The 17968-nt window shown below is 35.1% G+C and overlaps 3 protein-coding genes and 1 pseudogene across 3 annotated transcripts; 2 read left to right on the top strand and 2 right to left on the bottom strand.

The window, feature by feature from the left end:
* Window positions 1–185: 185 nt before the first annotated feature.
* LOC107925144 (probable pre-mRNA-splicing factor ATP-dependent RNA helicase DEAH9) lies at window positions 186–876 on the bottom strand. Its single transcript, XM_016855726.2, has 3 exons — window positions 732–876; window positions 490–634; window positions 186–359 (listed from the first exon to the last, which is right to left on the bottom strand). The coding sequence occupies exons 1-3, from the start codon at window positions 833–835 to the stop codon at window positions 213–215; spliced, it is 396 nt and encodes a 131-aa protein (XP_016711215.1). The 5' UTR covers window positions 836–876; the 3' UTR covers window positions 186–212.
* Window positions 877–2324: 1448 nt separating this feature from the next.
* Window positions 2325–6040, top strand: LOC121208566 (glutamate receptor 2.7). The gene is made up of 4 exons (XM_041079543.1): window positions 2325–4498; window positions 4587–4893; window positions 4970–5367; window positions 5441–6040. Exons 1-4 carry the CDS (start codon window positions 3179–3181, stop codon window positions 5927–5929), a joined length of 2514 nt encoding a protein of 837 aa, XP_040935477.1. The 5' UTR covers window positions 2325–3178; the 3' UTR covers window positions 5930–6040.
* A 1141-nt stretch (window positions 6041–7181) lies between these two features.
* Window positions 7182–10644, top strand: LOC107925021 (glutamate receptor 2.7-like; annotated as a pseudogene).
* A 398-nt stretch (window positions 10645–11042) lies between these two features.
* Window positions 11043–16265, bottom strand: LOC121208564 (apoptosis inhibitor 5-like protein API5). The gene is given in 18 exon segments (XM_041079538.1): window positions 11043–11493; window positions 11496–11646; window positions 11893–11996; window positions 12090–12155; window positions 12240–12354; window positions 12925–13031; window positions 13137–13226; window positions 13359–13469; window positions 13723–13788; window positions 13900–13965; window positions 14214–14363; window positions 14493–14567; window positions 14656–14753; window positions 15240–15305; window positions 15414–15513; window positions 15666–15827; window positions 15914–16000; window positions 16089–16265. Coding segments are annotated over 17 exon segments (1650 nt in total). The 5' UTR covers window positions 16089–16265; the 3' UTR covers window positions 11043–11457.
* Between the last annotated feature and the right edge of the window lie 1703 nt (window positions 16266–17968).

The raw sequence follows: 17968 nt of genomic DNA, 5'->3' as shown, positions 1-17968 counted from the left end.
AAACTTTTGAAGTCACGATGTTAACTCAATATTTTGAAATCATTGCAATTTATCTTAATTCAACTTCAAGTTAACAATATAATTTTCGTAAACTTGTATAAGAACTGAAATATGATATATTATATTATATTATATGCATGTTTGCTCATAAATTAAATATAAAATGAATAACAACGAATACTATATGCTATGGCATGGACTCAGCGATCTGATTAGATATGAATGTTACATTTACATTCAATTGAAAAAGATGAAGATGCAGACAAATAGGAGTTCAAAGCTTCCTGCATAGCTTGTCGTCTTGGTTGCGTGCAAGCTATAACACGCCCACCATCAGCCCAACCAGCTTCTTTTAAAAACTGCAATTCAAACATATTACAGTCAAGATTCCCAGCAACAAAAGATTCAGAATGAACTTCAAATTACAAAGAGGAATTCAAGTAAACAGTTAAAGATTTTATTTTTAAATAAAGAAAAAGGAGAGAAAACCTGTGGAATTTGAGTGGTTTTACCACTACCCGTTTCACCAACAACAATGGTAGTAGCGTAAGACTCCGCTAAATAAAGAATAGCAGTTCTATACTTATAAACAGGAAGCCTCTGTCTTCGCTTCTCAATGCTCACGTACCCATATCTGTAAAAGAAGGAAAAACAAATAAGGAAGAGAAAAGACAAAAGAAGAACAATCAAAGAACAAAAATTGAATAAAAAATAGTGAGAGAAAAAAATACCCAGAAGAAGATGAAGAGTAAGAAGATGACAAGAAAATAACACCGCCATCCTCGTCCTCGAGGAGGCGGGGCTTCTCGGTTCCCGGTTTCCAGAACTGCGCCATAATTTTAAGCTCAGTTTTACTTTTCCCGATTCGAGGGAAATTAAATCAAAATTCAGTGATGTAAATAAACGGGCTTTTTATTTAGCTTTGCCCTCACTTCGGTTTAGGGTTTCCAAGGCCCAACTATCATTCGGCATTTGATACAAATCTATCAAAAACAATTTAAATTTTTATATAAATTTAGATAAATTCAGCCTAAAAGTCAAATCTTTAATCAATGAGCCCATGTATAAGTGTCCGTGAGGTTGATCCAATCAAAATTTTAGATCTATTAGTTCGGTCCAACTTAAAAGATGGGCCTAAAATTTTACCTGAATTCAGTTTAGGTAAAAATGTTAAAACTCGAGTCCGGCCTGTTTATATTAAATTTTTATATAATTTTTTAAAAACATATACCAAAAATACTAAAAACATTAAAATAAATGTTTCCCAACAAATTGAAAATAAATTTTAAAAATATGTATACTTAAATAGCACTAAAATAGATACAACTTAACAATCAAATGCCTTTAAAATAGTAATAAAATTAACAATAAAACAAGAGTAATACAATAACAACAAAATAGTAGCAACATAATAGTGAAATGATAGTAAAATAGTGAAAAAAACATCTTTTTTTAAATTTTCGAGTCAGGCCTGGCTAGGGCCAAAAAAGTCTTATCGACCTGTTTTCTAAATGAGACTTTTTTTTTTGTCCAAGCCCATTTTTCGATCCTATATTTTTACCCAAATTCTCTCACTTTTCGGATAGGCCTTCGGGTTGAGTTGAGTGACCCAACCCATGAACAAATCTAAGCCCAAGTGCCCGATGAAATACATATTATACAAAATATTAAATAACTTTATATTATATTAATTTTTACAAAATTAAATGAATTACATGACATACAAAATTATCCAACTAAAATATATTACACTTCAAGAAATTTTAATTAAAATATATAAAATTAATTATAAATTTAAAAAAAAGATATTTTGATCATTTCCTTTGGAAACAACCAATGTCACAGTACAAAACAAAAAACTTTAATGGAAAACTCAACGACCCAAACTCTAAAAACCTTTAATGGAAAACTTTAGTGGTTTAGGTTTTTTTATCACCCCTACCAACACGCTTCCAAGTTTAATCCTAGTAAGTATCCTGTTTGGTCAGAATATTCTTGCTTCTTGAAATACTGAATCAAAACCAAGCCACGTCAACTCCTACAATCCAGATTGAAGATAACTTGAGTTGAAAGGTAAATGCAGTTGACTTTTTTCCTTTGAGAAGATCAACTCTAAGACATTTCATTACATTAGTTGGACCAGATATTTGGGTTTCCCTCACATATCTTATGTTGGTGCAAAGAGACAACAACAGACTGTTTTCAATCTTGCTTGTATAGCAAGCCTCGAGCCTTGCTGAAGAAACAAACTCAGAAGCAAGAACAGAAACACATGCGAATGGAAAAACAAAAGTAATTGAGTGAGAGTATTTTGAATGAAAAGAGCTGATATTTTCATTAACAAATCCAGAAGGCATAATGCCATTACATATAATAGATAATAACAACAAAATGAACAAGTCTTTACCTAATGACATACCTAACACCACTAAATTTACATTGGAAATTGTTAATCAGCTTGCTTAAGTTTCTTTGCTGATTTTTCAGTCAATCAATCAACAAAAAACATCATAAGGTTTACCAACTTAGTTCAACATGAACTAGATTACAAAATAATAATTAAAAATACAATCAAAACATAACAAGTAGTTAGGCAACTTCAAGCTCCAGTTTCTGCACTTCATAGCTCGACTGCAAGCTGCCACTTCTCCTTGCATGGCCACCTTTGCATGTCTTGCATGGGAACTAAATTCAACATCTTAATTGCTTAATAAAACTATAGCCACAAATTTTATTCAGGCGTAAAACAACTTAAAAGCATAGTTTGGTTTTGTCATGATTCAAGATATTTTGTAATTTGTTCCAAAACAGTATGCAAAGACTTCATACAATGGCTAACATTGATACAGTTTTAATACGTCAGCTCGTCATCCTGGTACTGATCTTATTTTCATGCATCAATATCATCTCTAAAGGAGTTCAAGCTAAGGAGGATGATCATAAAGTTACAAACATTGGTGCCGTAATCGATGTTACGTCCCGTATCGGGAAGGAAGAGATAACCGCCATGGAAATCGCCGTTCAAAGCTTCAACAATAAGTTGAACAATCATGGGCTATCCGTCTATGTTCAGAGCCATGGAAAGGACCCCATGCTAGCTGCTGCTGCAGGTTTGTAATAATTTCATGTACCAGATTTGTTCATAGTATTGATTCATTGATTGCTTGTTTTTTAAGTTATGGCAACAAGGAATTATTCGGTTGCAGCCGAAAAGCTGATTAAAGAGACCAATGTGACGGTCATTATCGGCTTGGAAACATGGGAATTAGCGGCTCCGGTTGCTGAAATCGGGACACGAGCTCGAGTTCCAGTTCTCTCGTTTACAGCACCTTCTATAACGTTGCCATTGTCGGCTCTCCGTTGGCCTTTCTTGGCACAAATGGCTAACAATGACTCTGAACAAATGACATGCATTGCAGCTATCATTCGTTCATATGGATGGAAAAAGGTCATCGCCATTTATGAAGATGAAACATATGGTGGTGATTCTGGGAAATTAGCTGTTCTAATCGAAGCTTTACAAGATATTGGTTCCGAAATCGAACATACCTTGGTTCTTCCACCAATTTCATCTCTGTCTAATACCAAAAAAGTTATGCAGGAGGAGCTAATGAAGCTTCTTAGCCTTGAATCTCGGGTTTTTGTTGTGCTTAAAGCATCATCAGTTATGACCATTCATTTGTTTGAAGAAGCTAAGAACATGGGGTTTATGGGAAGAGATTCAGCTTGGATAATCACAAATAAAATCACAACTTACCTTGACTCTTTCAACACCTCCATAATTTCATCCATGGCAGGTGTTTTAGGAATCAAGACCTATTATACCGAGAATAGTAGCAAGTACGAAAGCTTTTATGGGCAGTTCAAGCAAGTTTTCCGAAAAAAGTATGAGGACGAAGACAACTTTGAACCCGGAATTTATGCTTTAAAAGCATACGATGCAATCCAAATCATCACCGAGGCTATGGAAGGAATGATCAACACTAATATCAGTTCAAAACAATTGTCTGAAAAAATCCTGTCAAGCAATTTCACTGGTTTAAGTGGAGAAATCCAATTTGAAAGGGGCATGTTGTCACAGAATCCTACATTGAGAATAGTAAACGTGGTTGGCAAGAAATATAAAGAACTTGACTTTTGGTTGCCAAGCTTTGGATTCTCAAGGAGCCTTGTTAATGAAGAAACTGAACATGATGGTAATACAGCTCAAGGATTGTATGGTCAAGTCACTTGGCCTGATGACTTGAACCAAGTCCGAAACCCGAAAGGATGGGCGATGCCTACGAATGCAAGGCCATTGATTATCGGAGTTCCTGGTAGAACCTCTTTTGAGAAATTTGTGAAAGTTAAAAATGAAAGTAATCAAAATGAGGAACCTGAAGGTTACTGCATTGATCTTTTCAAAATGGCACGAGAGGTTCTCGGTTATGACCTGCCTTACAAATTTGTACCGCATTTCAGCACTTACGATGATTTGGTCCGTTGCGTGCATAACAAGGTAATGAATGGGAACTCTTTCAACTAATTTCCAAGTCCTTGTAAAAATGTTTATCATTATCTTGTCTAACAAATGCTTCACATGGAAGACTTTCGATGCTGTTGTTGGGGATATAACGATACTAGCCAACAGAGCAGAACTTGTGGAGTTTACTCAGCCATATGCAGAATCGGGGTTGTCCATGATCGTACCAGCGAAATCCGAAGAATCAGCATGGATGTTCATGAAGCCTTTTACATGGGAGATGTGGATGGCTACTGCTGCCATGTTGATCTACACAATGTTCATAGTTTGGTTCCTGGAACATCGGTCCAATCCTGAATTTGAAGGCACATGGAAGACTCAAATCGGAACCGCGATGTGGTTCACTTGCTCTTCTCTCTTCTTCGCGCATAGTAAGTACCAGAAACTGCATGCGATTGAAAACATTCAAGCATACTCACAATACAAGTAATGCTTATTTTTTTGCAGGGGAAAATGTACAAAACAACTTCACCAGAGTTGTGGTTATTGTTTGGCTCTTTGTTTCACTCATCCTAACCTCGAGTTACACGGATAGTCTTTCCTCGATGTTGACGGTTAATAAACTGAAAGTGAATGTGACAGACATCGAATTTCTGAAGAGGAACAACTTGAAAGTCGGTTGCGACGGAGATTCGTTCGTAAGAAACTATCTAGTCGATGTGCTTCAGTTTAAATCGGAGAACATCAAGACAATCAACAGCCAAGACAGTTATATAGGAGAATTCGAAAAGAAGCACATCGCTGCTGCATTTCTCGAACTTCCATACGAAAAGGTCTTCATCAACAATTACTGTAAGAAATTTTCAGCCACCACACCAACCTACAGATTTGGAGGATTGGGATTTGTAAGTAGTATTTTCCAAACTTGTTTCTATCCATTTCAGCACCATGGACTTAAACAAAATCTTACCTATGCAGATATTCCATAAAGGCTCTCCGATCGCCATGGACTTCTCAAAAGCTATCCTAACTCTATCGGAAAACGGAGCGCTGAAAGAACTTGAAGAGAAGTGGTTTGCACCCTCACCCGAGTGTTCAACCGGTGTGACCGACAATCGAACCGAAAGACTGAGGCTTCATAGCTTCTGGGGTCTCTATATAATCTCTGGTGCAACATCTACCATTTGTTTCTTCTTATTCATCATCAAGATAATAAAAGACCAATATAGAAGCAATACTAGTCCAAGAAATAATAGTATCTGGAGTAAGGCAATTAGGCTTGCTAGATTTATCTACCAAGGACAACAAATTAATTTTGCTATAGACCAAACTCGGCCTCAACTGCCGGAAATTATCGGACGAGGATCTTCGAGATGGAAATATTCGAGTCCCGATGCAGCCGAGAATCATGAGGCCGCTTCCCTCGAAGCTGCTGATGTTGAAATGCTGTACATTCCAGGAGGTTAAATGACCAAAGAAGAGAAATGAAGGCTCTTGCAACTGTATACTGTTACCTGTGACATAATTTCATTTGTTTTATTCTTCTAATATAAATCAATAAGTTTATTTTTAGCATAATGATATATATTTAGTACTTAACCTTACCTTTAGTACTTAACCTTACCTTTATTTTATTTTTGAGCTAAATTTAACTCTAAACATTTTAAAAAGAGTTACATTATTATTTTTTAAGAGAACTATTAACTAAAACCTTTAATTTTTTTATAACTTCTTATTTTTAAATATTTTTATAATTTTATAATTATTTATTGACGTGACATAAGATAAATAGTATCATGTTAACATAAACTAAACATGAATTACTATGCTAGTTGCCACGCCAACATCGTTAAAAAGTTGTTAAATGCTTAAATTGGCCCAACCTTTTAAGGGTTGCTCCTATAATGACTAAATTTTTTAAAATGGTCATGTAAGGGCATAACTTTTATAAAAGTGCTTAAATGAAAGTCAAATTTTTCAAAATATCAAATAAGGGCCTAACATTTTCAAAAGTACTCAAATAAGGGATTTCAAATGTCGTATATCAGGTTCCAAATTATGTTCTAACTACTTTCGTTTCTTTTCAAGCAATATTTAACTCGGGTGTTATAGGTTTTATTCTAAACACATCAATATTTACTTAATTTTTCCTACAAATTAGATTGAAGTACGTGAAAAATCCTTATTGAACACTTTCGTAAAGTTTAGAGTCTCATTTGACTATTTTGAAAAGTAAGCAATATCTAAATTGTTAAGCCCTAATTTGAGCATTTTCCCTTTAAAAGATTATTATTTTAGTTGTACTTCCATCAAAAAGATAATTTTATACTTTTTAAAAAGTTAAAAATCAAATTTAGCTAAAAATTAATAAGAATCAAATAAATAAAAGATATAAAGATTTAGAGTTAAATTTATCATTATCGGTTATTTTTTTTTTTCTAGAAATGATTTTGGTCCTAGTTTTCATGGGTCAAATCTCTTACTTTCCACAATTGGCAGGAAAACCAGAAAAAGACAAAAAGGGGGGTTGCATGAAGATTCTCAATCATTTAACGAAGTAAACATAGTTGACTTTATTCATGGCAGACCAAGTCCAACATATAGACCAAAAGTTCTGGGCCATAAATTTCCATAGTGACGGCTTTTAAACGAATCTTTTCTCATTATTATTTAAACGCTTTGAGTTCCTGTATGTATCATATGTGCAATTATTTTACGAGTTCCCTAACAACATGCAACGACCTTGTTGTATCACTTTTGTGTTCATATCTCTCTTTCTCGTCTCTTCATATGGTGAAGAGACCGATAACAAGGTGACTAACATCGGTGCCATCATCGACGTCGATTCTCGAATCGGAAAAGAAGAGAAAACAGCTTTGGAAATTGCAGTTCAGAGTTTCAATAACAACGTTTCAAACAACCATAAGCTCTCCCTTTATATTCAGAATTCTAGAAGAGATCCCTTACTTGCAGCTACTGCTGGTTAGTGAGTCATTCTTTTTAGTGATCCCTTAATTAGTATGTCAACGAGGTTTATTAATATTTACTAATGGTTAATCTGATTACAGCTAAGAAATTGATTGAAGAACAAGAAGTTAAAGCAATCATTGGGTTGGAAACATGGGAAGAAGCAGCTTTGGTTGCTGATATAGGAAGCCGAGCTCGAGTTCCGGTTCTTTCATTTGCAGTTCCAGCTATAATAACACCCACTCGTTGGCCTTTCTTGGTAACAATGGCTAATGGTGACTCCGAACAAATGAAATGCATTGCAGCTACTATTAGTTCATTTAACTGGAAAAGGGTTGTTGTAATTTATGAAGATGATACTTTTGGTGGTGATTCTGGGAAGTTAGCTCTTTTATCGGAGGCTCTACGCGATGTTGGTTCCGAGATTGAATATCGAGTGGTTCTTCCTCCACTTTCTTCTGTTTCTAATCCAAATGAAGTTGTGCAAGATGAGTTGATAAAATTATTCAACGTTCAATCTCGGGTTTACATTGTTCTTCAATCGTCATTACCGATGACAATCCATTTGTTTGAGAAAGCGAAGGAGATTGGACTTACTGGAAGAGACTCAGCTTGGATCATTACGGATACCATCTCGAATTACTTCGATTCTTTTAACAGTTCGGTGATTTCTTCCATGCAAGGCATTTTAGGAATCAAGACCTACTATGACGAGGGTACTAATCTTTACAAAACTTTTTATCCCCAGTTTCGAAGAACTTTCCGAGACGAAAACCCGGAAGAAGATAACTTTCAACCGAGCATTAACGCCTTACGAGCATACGACAGCATCAGAATCATCAAGCAGGCCATGGACAGTGATGAAAACAGTCCAGATTCGTTGTTGAAAAACATACTTTCAAGCAATTTCACAGGTTTAAGCGGCGAAATTCACTTTCAACAACACAAATTATCACATGATCCTATACTAAGGATTGTAAACGTGATTGGAAAAAGTTATAATGAGTTGGATTTCTGGTTACCAGGGATTGGATTCTCAAAGAACATTGGTTATGTTGGTAATAAATCTGCAGATTTTACTGGTACAGTCATTTGGCCAGATGATTCAAAGCTAGTTCCTAAAGGATGGACAATCCCAACAAATAAGAAACCAATGATAATTGGAGTTCCAGCAAGAACCGCATTTGAGAAATTTGTAAAGGTTGATGATGGTAAACATCCAGGCCAAAAGAAATATGATGGTTTCTGCATTGAACTTTTCTATGAAGTTCTAACTGTTCTTGATTATGATTTAATTTATCAATTTGATCCCCACAATGGCACATATGATGAACTTGTTCACAAAGTCTACAACAAGGTAAAATACCCTTTGTCTCTTAGTCCATTTTTTTTTCAATATTTTTTTGTTAATAATCTCAATTTTTGTGATTATGATAGAAAATATTCATATAATTTAACCATAATTTGAAGTGTAATGAATCATTTATTATCATTATTAAACAAATAAAAAAGAGTTTCTTACAAGTTACAGTGAAAGCAATCCAACAAAGTAAAACAACAAGGCAATAGCCCTGAAACTTCTTATTCTTACTTTAATTACCTTGATTTGTTTTTCCTGAAATCTCTTATAATTCCATTATATTTCCAGGAAATTTCGTAGCTATCTAGTCAAACTTTGAGTATTTATTTAGACAATGATGTGAAAAAGAAACTATGACACTCACCTACATGATTTAGATGCTTGTTCTGTCTCTAATAAGATTCTTCTTCTTTTTTCTTTTTTTTTTGTATGTGTGTACCAAAATCAACGGAAGACTTATGATGCAGCTGTAGGTGACATAACTATACTAGCTAATAGAACAACTTTAGTGGAATTTACTCAGCCATATGCAGCAACAGGGTTATCCATGATAGTTCCAGTGAAGCCTGAGCGCTCGGCATGGATGTTCCTCAAGCCTTTCACCACCAAAATGTGATTGGTCACCGGTTCCCTCTTAATCTACACAATATTCATAGTATGGTTCTTAGAACACCAGTCCAATCCTAACTTCAGAGGTCCATGGAACAATCAGATTGGCACTGCACTTTGGTTCACTTTCTCCTCCATTTTCTTTGCTCACAGTAAGTTTCACTGCAAAAATCTATAGTTCATTATGCATGAAAATTTAGCCTAGGCTAAAACAGTTCATATTTTCCTTCTTCAGGGGAGAAAATTTACAGTAACCTAACTAGAGTTGTGGTTGTAGTATGGCTATTCGTTGCGTTGATCTTAACCTCTAGTTACACTGCTAGTCTAACTTCAATGCTCACCGTGCAACGATTAGAACCGAATGTTACGGATATTGAATCGCTGAAGCAGTCCAACGTGAAAATCGGGTGTGATGGTGATCCGTTCGTAAGAACCTACTTGGAAGATGTCCTCAAGTTTAAAAGTTACAATATCGAAAACGTTAGCAGTGAATACAAATATGAAGGGGAATTCAAGAGTAACCATATAGCTGCTGCATTTCTTGAACTGCCGTATGGGAAAGTTTTCCTTAACCGTTACTGCAAGAAATTTACCACTACCGCACCTACTTACATATTTGGTGGATTAGGCTTTGTGAGTATATGATATTGCTAACTTGGTGAATCTTTGCCGCAAAATTTTATTGAAATAAATGTAATGAACTCTTTATATATATGCAGGTATTTCAGAAAGGTTCCCCAATAGCCAGAGATTTTTCAAGAGCCATTTTAAAGTTATCTGAAGATGGGACTCTAATGTCATTGGAACAAAAATGGTTTGCTCCTTCACCAGAGTGTTCGGCCAATGTAACCGAGGAAAGTAAAACCAATAGCTTGAGCATCAATAGCTTCTTGGGTCTTTTCCTTATATCCGGGGCCACATCTACTGTTTGTTTGCTGCTCTTCCTCGCTTACTCGCTAAAGCGATATTGGCACCATGAGGAGGAGAATAATGCTGGCAACTTGTCTCTAGTTGATGAAGGTGTTTTGATCAAGGCAATGAGAGTTGCTAAATACATTTATAACGGAAAAATTTGTGTTCAAGGGGAAGTTTCGGCAGCACCCCGAGTACCAGATATCTATGAATGGAGCTCACCGACATGGGATTATGATCGGAGTTCATCTCATATAAGCATGGAGAATCTTGAGGTTAAATCACAAGCAGAAACTGAGATTGGAATACAGTTGCAGGTTCACAATTGACAAAACAAAAGAATAATCTCGGTTAAATGAAATCCAGCTGTAGTGTATATTACATTAGCCACCCTTCTTACATTGGTCTTGTGGAGAAAAATCGAAATATTTTACTCGTAATTTTCCACATTACCTAAAAGAAAAAAGGAAAGAATGTACTTATTTTTTAGGCTATGATTTTCTACCCAGGGTAGCCTTGTATTGGTATAAAGACAGATAATCACCAAACAGACACCGACTGTAGACCGTATCTCCAAAGATGCCTCCAAGCATTGAATGTAGCATTGTCTGTCAGGAGCCGTTGCCGGCTCGGATTAAGGGTGCTCACATTCTGATTCTTTCTGACCACTAAAGCTTGATGTGCACCCAATGATAAAGTTTTTTGCTATTCAAATGATGTAGACAAGAAATGTAATGCTTATTTAAGTTCAACATTAAATTAACAAACGAAGTCGGATTCTACATAATCAGGTCTGAAGAATCATCCTTGATAAACAGAGTCACTATTTAACTTCACTGTCCTGAAAGATACAGCCATCTCCACACTCTAAAAAACATGCAATGTTTCTTCAAATACACTAAAATTCGACAGGATTGGGAACTCAAATCCAAGATGTTATCCAATCAACTTTAAAACAATCTCCAGAGGACTGCAATGCCTGTTGTTAGTCCATAGTGAATCTAGAAACTCATCAGCATCTGGTATCAAACAAAACTTGTCCTGAAAAGAGACTTGGTTTAACACATCAACGACTTCTCATGTTCTTCAGGTACAAACATATTCTCCAAATTTATAGATCGTTGTTGTACTATGTTTCATCCTCGAATTACCGGTAGCCTCTTCCTCTTCCACGTCCCCCCAACCTCGACCCCTACCTCTTCCACCACCCCTCCCACCATAAGATATGCCTTCCAATGCTCTGTTCACAAGCTGATTTTGCATGCCACCAGCTCCACGGCCCTTCTTTGTCGCAAAGTTATTAGATCCATTAGCTGCAGTAGAAGGTCGCTTTACCCTGCACAACAATTGCACAGTTGAATTTGTTTCGTTTCAGGGTCACACAGTAAAAAGAATCCTCTTGAAACATGAATGAAAAGGAAGATAGTTTATGTGGTTCAATACTACTAATACTAATGCATGCTAATCAATCCCCAGACCACATCATGTTGGTCTGACTTTCCGTAAAGAAAAAAAATACATGAAGGTAGAAAGAAGTCTACAATGAACAGAAAACAACAGATAAAAGTAACAGCTAACTTACCCAGTTCCAGTTGCACTGGAGGGTACAGAAGGTTTTACAGCTTCTTTCCAAGAAAGGTTGACACTCTTATCCCCAATAAATGCAGGTGTTTTTGAATGCAAGGGCTGAAAACGTAAATAATAAAAGTTAAGCACATGAGGGTTTAGGCACACATGGAACATGCTATACAATTAGAAGACAAATAAACTCCCTTTTACCTTTGTCATAGCTAAAATGTTATTGCAAGTACGCAATCCAGTTGTGGTATTCTGCTTTTGAGTTTTCTGCGAACAGAAAATGAAGGATAAAGTCAAAAAGGAAACACAAAACAAACTAAAATATGGGGGGTATTTTAAGAATAAACTCACAATGCTCTCCTTTGCTTCATCAGATTTAGCAGCTGCCATTGCTTTATTGTGCTCAGCCATTCCCTGAGTCAATTTCTTCATTGTGGCCCTAGTTAGGTCTTCAATACTACTCAATCTGGATCACCATTCATAAAAAAACGTATTAACATATATACAAGAAGCATTATGAACAATATGACAACAATTCAACCGAGGATGATAGGTTTGACAACAATTCAAAATTTCCTTTCTGTTGAGCAGTCTAGAATGAACCATAAGTCAGCTTGGGGCCAACCCGCATCTCTATGTTGAGGATAAAAATGGAACACAGCCATATCATAGGCAACCCTAGCAATTTTCCTTAGCATACTGACTAAGTTCATTTAGTAGATTGTATTTTTTCCTCTAGAATAAGAAGTTAATGGTAAATACCTCAATTAATTCACTGATTGGTAAATACCTCAATTAATTCACTGATTCAACATATATCAGTTTTGAGGACGTGATTAAAACTCAGAACAAAATTGAAATAAAAGGAAACTGGTCACTAACAGTAACAGAATATCTATCTAATCTATGCTACCTGGTGATACCAATAAACAGAAAAAAAAAATTAACACTGTTACAACAGGAGATAACTTCTATCAAGATACATCAGTTGTTTTTTCCCCTTAAAAGTTATAGCATAACGAAAGACAAGAAGTACCTCTCAGTGAACTCCTTATAATACTCTGAGAAGTCCTCCCCAAGCCTATCTGATGGTTGACCAGTCACAATCTTGTAACCACATAGACTATTTGTGGCATTGGGAGCCTAAAATACAATAATTTTCAAATAAGCATTGCACAATATAAACTCATACAACAGGATGGTGAGAAAGGAAATTTAATCTTAAGAAATTATGAAAAAATAAAAAACCTTGTGAGCTAAATGGTGGAATGAAAACAACAAGCATTCGACATAGGTAAAGTTTGTTTCTTCACCAGTCTTCCTTCGAGGCATGTACTTCTGAGGAAGAAAGAATAAACAAAAAGATCATAAATAAACAGAGTCGTATATAAATATAAACATGCTTGAGACAATTAGAAGATAGAACACCAAAAATTCAACAAGACATAATAAGTAAACACATGCTCATACCTTTAAAAGCTGAACAACAGAGGGAAGAATCTGGCGTGAATCCTGTGGCGTTGTGTAAGGAGAAATTTCCGCCAAACCTTTGAGCAAATCTAGCTTTCGCTCCTCCGGAAGCTGTAATACAGGGCCATTTTAGAATATATATTCCTTAACACAGTACTAGCAACTTAAAATATAATATCGCTCCAGAGCCTTCACAAAACAATGTTCCTCAAGAATTTCATGTAAAAGCAATTTCCCATTTTCAGGGAATATTCAGATGTGCAAAATATGACCAGAAGACACATCAACATATTGTAAGTAACATTTCTAGAGTTTCTAAGGTATTAGAATGTCGAGTTTTTGTACAGAATGAATGTTAGTATACCTTATCAAAAACAGGTATAATGTGCTTGTTTATGTAGTTGAGGAACTTGCTGCCAGATGCACCCCTCTGTAAAATAATTTTGGTAAGACAGCTAAGAAAGTTCATGTATGATATATATGAAGAATATTTAAAGGGGGAAAAAAAGCAGATACTCAGAAATACCAAATCAGTCCTTACCACGAAAAATGGAATAGCCATGAACAGACAAGATATCAGCCTATCTATATGATCTGCATCCGAAACCTGCACACAAAAGCCAGCTGAATAGTTATAAAGTAAGTTCATGACAATGACAGTGCAATGGTGAACCTCAACTAGACAATGTTGACTAATAAAACTATTTTTATATTCTATGGCCCCACATCCTTTCTAAAGAATATCTACATTAAATCATGCAAAGAGGTAGCTCGGTATTGTGATGAACCATAGAGAATCAAGTTAGGCATCAAAAAGAAAAGATTCAAACCGATATTCAGTAAAGAATCACTCACATCAAATTGTGCATCTAAATCAGCCTGCCCTTCAATTATTCCAATAAGTTCCTTCAAGCGCTCAGGAGGAGCTTTCTCCCCAAATATGCTCAAACTTTTTAAGAAGTCCATAAACATTCTGAATTCAGCTCCAGTTACATCCCCTAAACTCTGCATTGGAACTAAATAAAATCAATCCTCCATCTACCACTCTAACTTCAATATCAGAAGTTTATTCAGGGGGAAGAAAGAAAGACTAGATACAACGATGACTGCATAAATAGTGAAATCAAAGTGTACCTTTTTAATTAAATCAGTTATATGCCTTTCCATTTCCTCCTGAGGTCTTAAGAGTTCAGCTTTAAGAGGAAAAACCTACAAACATAGTTGATTCCCCCTCAATTATCATCAGAAAACAAAGCAGAGATTAGCAACAATAGGCAAACCAAGAAGCAGTCTTAACCTTATCTCGTATAAAGCATAAAACCTTGTCACGGATAGTGTCATCTTGACTCGGATCCTCAACATTCCAAATATGCTTGAATAGTGCTGTCAAAGACTCTGCATTCACAAGAGAATCTGGTCATCAAGGGATACACCAGAAGGAATAATTCTAGAAAATGAAGAGTGCATGTTCATTCATGTCAAATTTTACAAGGATATAAAAGCATATGAAAATTGTTGATTACAGTCATCAAGATAACAATTGCATCTAACTTAGAATTTAAGTACATCTGTATATGCCTACAGTTCTTTTATTCACAAATTTCTTATGAACCATTATCATAAGAACCATATATTTATCCATAACATCCTAGTGAAAAAATCAAACTAAAAGAAGTTCATTTAAAATAGGACAGTAACCATAAAATGTACCTTGACCGGTAAAGAATGCTATCAACTCAAAATATCATATAATCATACTCTAGTTGGCAAAAAGCTTGGTTTTAGCACTCACGTGAATTTCACCAATGACAATATATATGTAAATGTATGCGTACATATATACTGCATTGATTTACCAGACATTATGAGAATGCACATTACCTTTCACATCCTGCCGCAGTACAGACATTAGGGCTTTATGAACAGCATCACGCTCCACAATCTCCTCTAGAAGAAACAAATTAAAGCAAAGAACAGGTTATATACACAATAGTAAGACATTCTTTAACATAGTGAAGTAATAGTACAATTTATCATAAAGGATTCCACTCTTACCGGCAGTAAGGAGTTGCCCTAAAATGTCTACTATTTTAGAAATATACTCCTTTGTGTCCTTGCAAAATAGAGGAAGCCCCCGAATTGCTTGCACCCGAACCTAAAAACAGTTCAATCTAATTAGCTTCAAGACAGTTACAGAAAGTTCTACTTTAATTCCTCACTAACCAATTATAGTAAACCCTAAAAGGGAAAATAAATTTAAACAACATATTATATCAGTAAAAATGCGCAGATTGTGTATGAACTAACCGCCAAATCTTCTTCTTCAATCAAATCGAAATGAGCATTAAGAGCACGGCTGGAGAGGTTAGGGAAGAACTTGAAGAAGCGGGGAATTAGCTGCGCAGCCAATTGCTTCGCCTTAATGCTTGTTTTCGTGGCATCGATGATTCCTTCGTAGTCTTTCACATTCTGTATCACAAATTAGACAAATTACAGAAAGAAAAATGAAAAACCCTAGAAATAGAGAGAACGAGGGGGGAGGACGAGAGACCAACCTGAGACTTATCCTTAGCCTCGTTGAGGCGTTCGCCAAATTCGTAGAGCTTCTCAATTTGCTTGGCTTCCTCGGAAGCGTCAGTCATCTGGTGGATTTAAAGATGGAGATAACTCAAAAGACTGAAAATTCAACAATATTAACATAACAAAAAAATGAAAGCAAAAAAACAGTACTTTTATTGCGGTTTCCTGGTATTTTGTGCTCTGTTTGGTTACTGAGAAACTGAGAGGGGAAAATATAGTGGAATTAGAAGAGTGTAAAAAGTGAAAGGAGGAAAACCTGAGAGGCTGAGAGAATACTAGAAGAAGACTACGAGGGCTTTTTTTTTTTTAATTTGATTAAAGAAACTACGAAGAAAAAGAGAGGTTAATTTCGTTTAACGGACCTCCTCGACTCGCTGGTTTGCGGGTCGGGTCCGTTATTGCATTATATGCCCTTTTTTATTCATTAAACGACAGTGTTTAGTGTCTGGGCCTAGCGGTCCGTTATTGTGGAGGAATGTAATGTAACTGTAAGCCGTTAAAGCCAAATTTGGTCCAAGTCCATGATGGAATCCAATGGGTTGGGTTGTAAAAGTGTCAACCAAGCGAACATTTCTCCAATTATATAGTGACACGTCGCATAAAACTATGGATAAATTAGTCCTTAATTATGATATTATCCCAGTAGAAAGCACTCATATGTTAATATTTAACAAATTTCGGATATGATAATTAAATGAATGATTAATATATATATAAGCTAAATTTTAAATAAAAATATATATAAGCTAAAAATTTTAAAAAGAAAAATGCATGATTTGATCAACAATAGAGAGTTGGATGCCCCTTAATCATTTTTTTTCAAATGAAAATGTTATTAATATATACTTGCAAACAATTCACAATCATTCTAATATTGAAAATAAATTTTTAAAGAATATGAATATTTAACTGGAAGTTAAGTCATACCAGAATAATGTTGATAACAATATTAATATCACAAATATAAGTAATATAATTGAATGTCAAGTATCAAAATGGATCATGAAACTAGTGCATTAGATTTTATATTGACAATCTTGTTCTCCTCAGATCAATTATAAAACCTTTTGTTAAATCATTCATAAATAAAAAGGAATTATCTCAAACTTGAAAAGTCTAATCAACCATTAATCTGATAAAACAATTACTAAACACTAATAAACATCTAACGTAATTTCATGATGTCCTCATAATATTCCAAGCTAAAATAAAAATCAAACATAACTAAATGAGGAAACTTTATTATTAACGCGTTCAACATAATTAAATAAAATAAATTAATACCGTAATAAGCTGAACTGCAAACTTCTTCCAAGACATACCCAACAAAATCAAATCTACACAAAAACAATAATAAATTTAGACATAAAAAACGTCCCTTTCAATAATAAATGCTCTCAAAGCCTCGATCAATGACACGAGCCTCCACCATGCTCGCATCAAGCATTCCTTGAAGTTGTTTCGCATAGCCACTAAGAATCAAGTCATCACACTCCCTCGCGACTACACCGACACCACAAGCTCTATCCCGCTCGTCAAATGCATCATTATCACTGCTCCATTGGCGCCTTCCATCTAACTAGCCTCATCCATTGAAGTTATTTTTAGTCATTCTTTTGAGTTATTATGCATATCAAGAACTAGGCAATCGTAGTCTCTCATGACTACAACACCACTAGCTCTATTTTACTTGTTAAAAGTGTTATTTATGCTAAACTTAACTACTGGTCATTTAAATAAAACCATTAAAATATGTCTAAGTAAGAAGAATCATTTAAAATTTAGAGCATATTGGACATTAGAAATTAAAGCATATTCCTAGAGAAGAAAATAAATTTGTAAATTTCTTAGTTAAGATGGCTTCAAACAATAAGGAAGGTGTTGATAAATTCCCTAATGAGCTTATAGCTAGCTTTTAAAGTATGATATAATCATGTAATAGTATCTGTTGTTTGTTTATTTTATTCACCAACGCCAATTAATTTAATTTTAAATTTAATTGAGATCTAATGTAACTATCGAATATATAA

Source organism: Gossypium hirsutum, chromosome A10 (genome assembly GCF_007990345.1).
Source record: "Gossypium hirsutum isolate 1008001.06 chromosome A10, Gossypium_hirsutum_v2.1, whole genome shotgun sequence".
Taxonomy (NCBI): domain Eukaryota; kingdom Viridiplantae; phylum Streptophyta; class Magnoliopsida; order Malvales; family Malvaceae; genus Gossypium; species Gossypium hirsutum.
Note: the sequence above shows the minus strand (reverse complement) of the source record. Positions and strands in the feature narration are given on the sequence as shown.

Excerpts from the sequence above, each read along its gene's own strand:
- LOC107925144 (XM_016855726.2), bottom strand. The coding sequence starts at position 835 with ATGGCGCAGTTCTGGAAACCGGGAACCGAGAAGCCCCGCCTCCTCGAG. Across the intron at positions 635-731 it reads TACTCTTCATCTTCTTCTGG|ATATGGGTACGTGAGCATTG; the intron begins GTATTTTTTTCT and ends CTTCTTTTACAG. Across the intron at positions 360-489 it reads AAACCACTCAAATTCCACAG|TTTTTAAAAGAAGCTGGTTG; the intron begins GTTTTCTCTCCT and ends TTTGAATTGCAG.
- LOC121208566 (XM_041079543.1), top strand. The coding sequence starts at position 3,179 with ATGGCAACAAGGAATTATTCGGTTGCAGCCGAAAAGCTGATTAAAGAG. Across the intron at positions 4,894-4,969 it reads TTCTCTCTTCTTCGCGCATA|GGGAAAATGTACAAAACAAC; the intron begins GTAAGTACCAGA and ends ATTTTTTTGCAG. Across the intron at positions 5,368-5,440 it reads GATTTGGAGGATTGGGATTT|ATATTCCATAAAGGCTCTCC; the intron begins GTAAGTAGTATT and ends TTACCTATGCAG.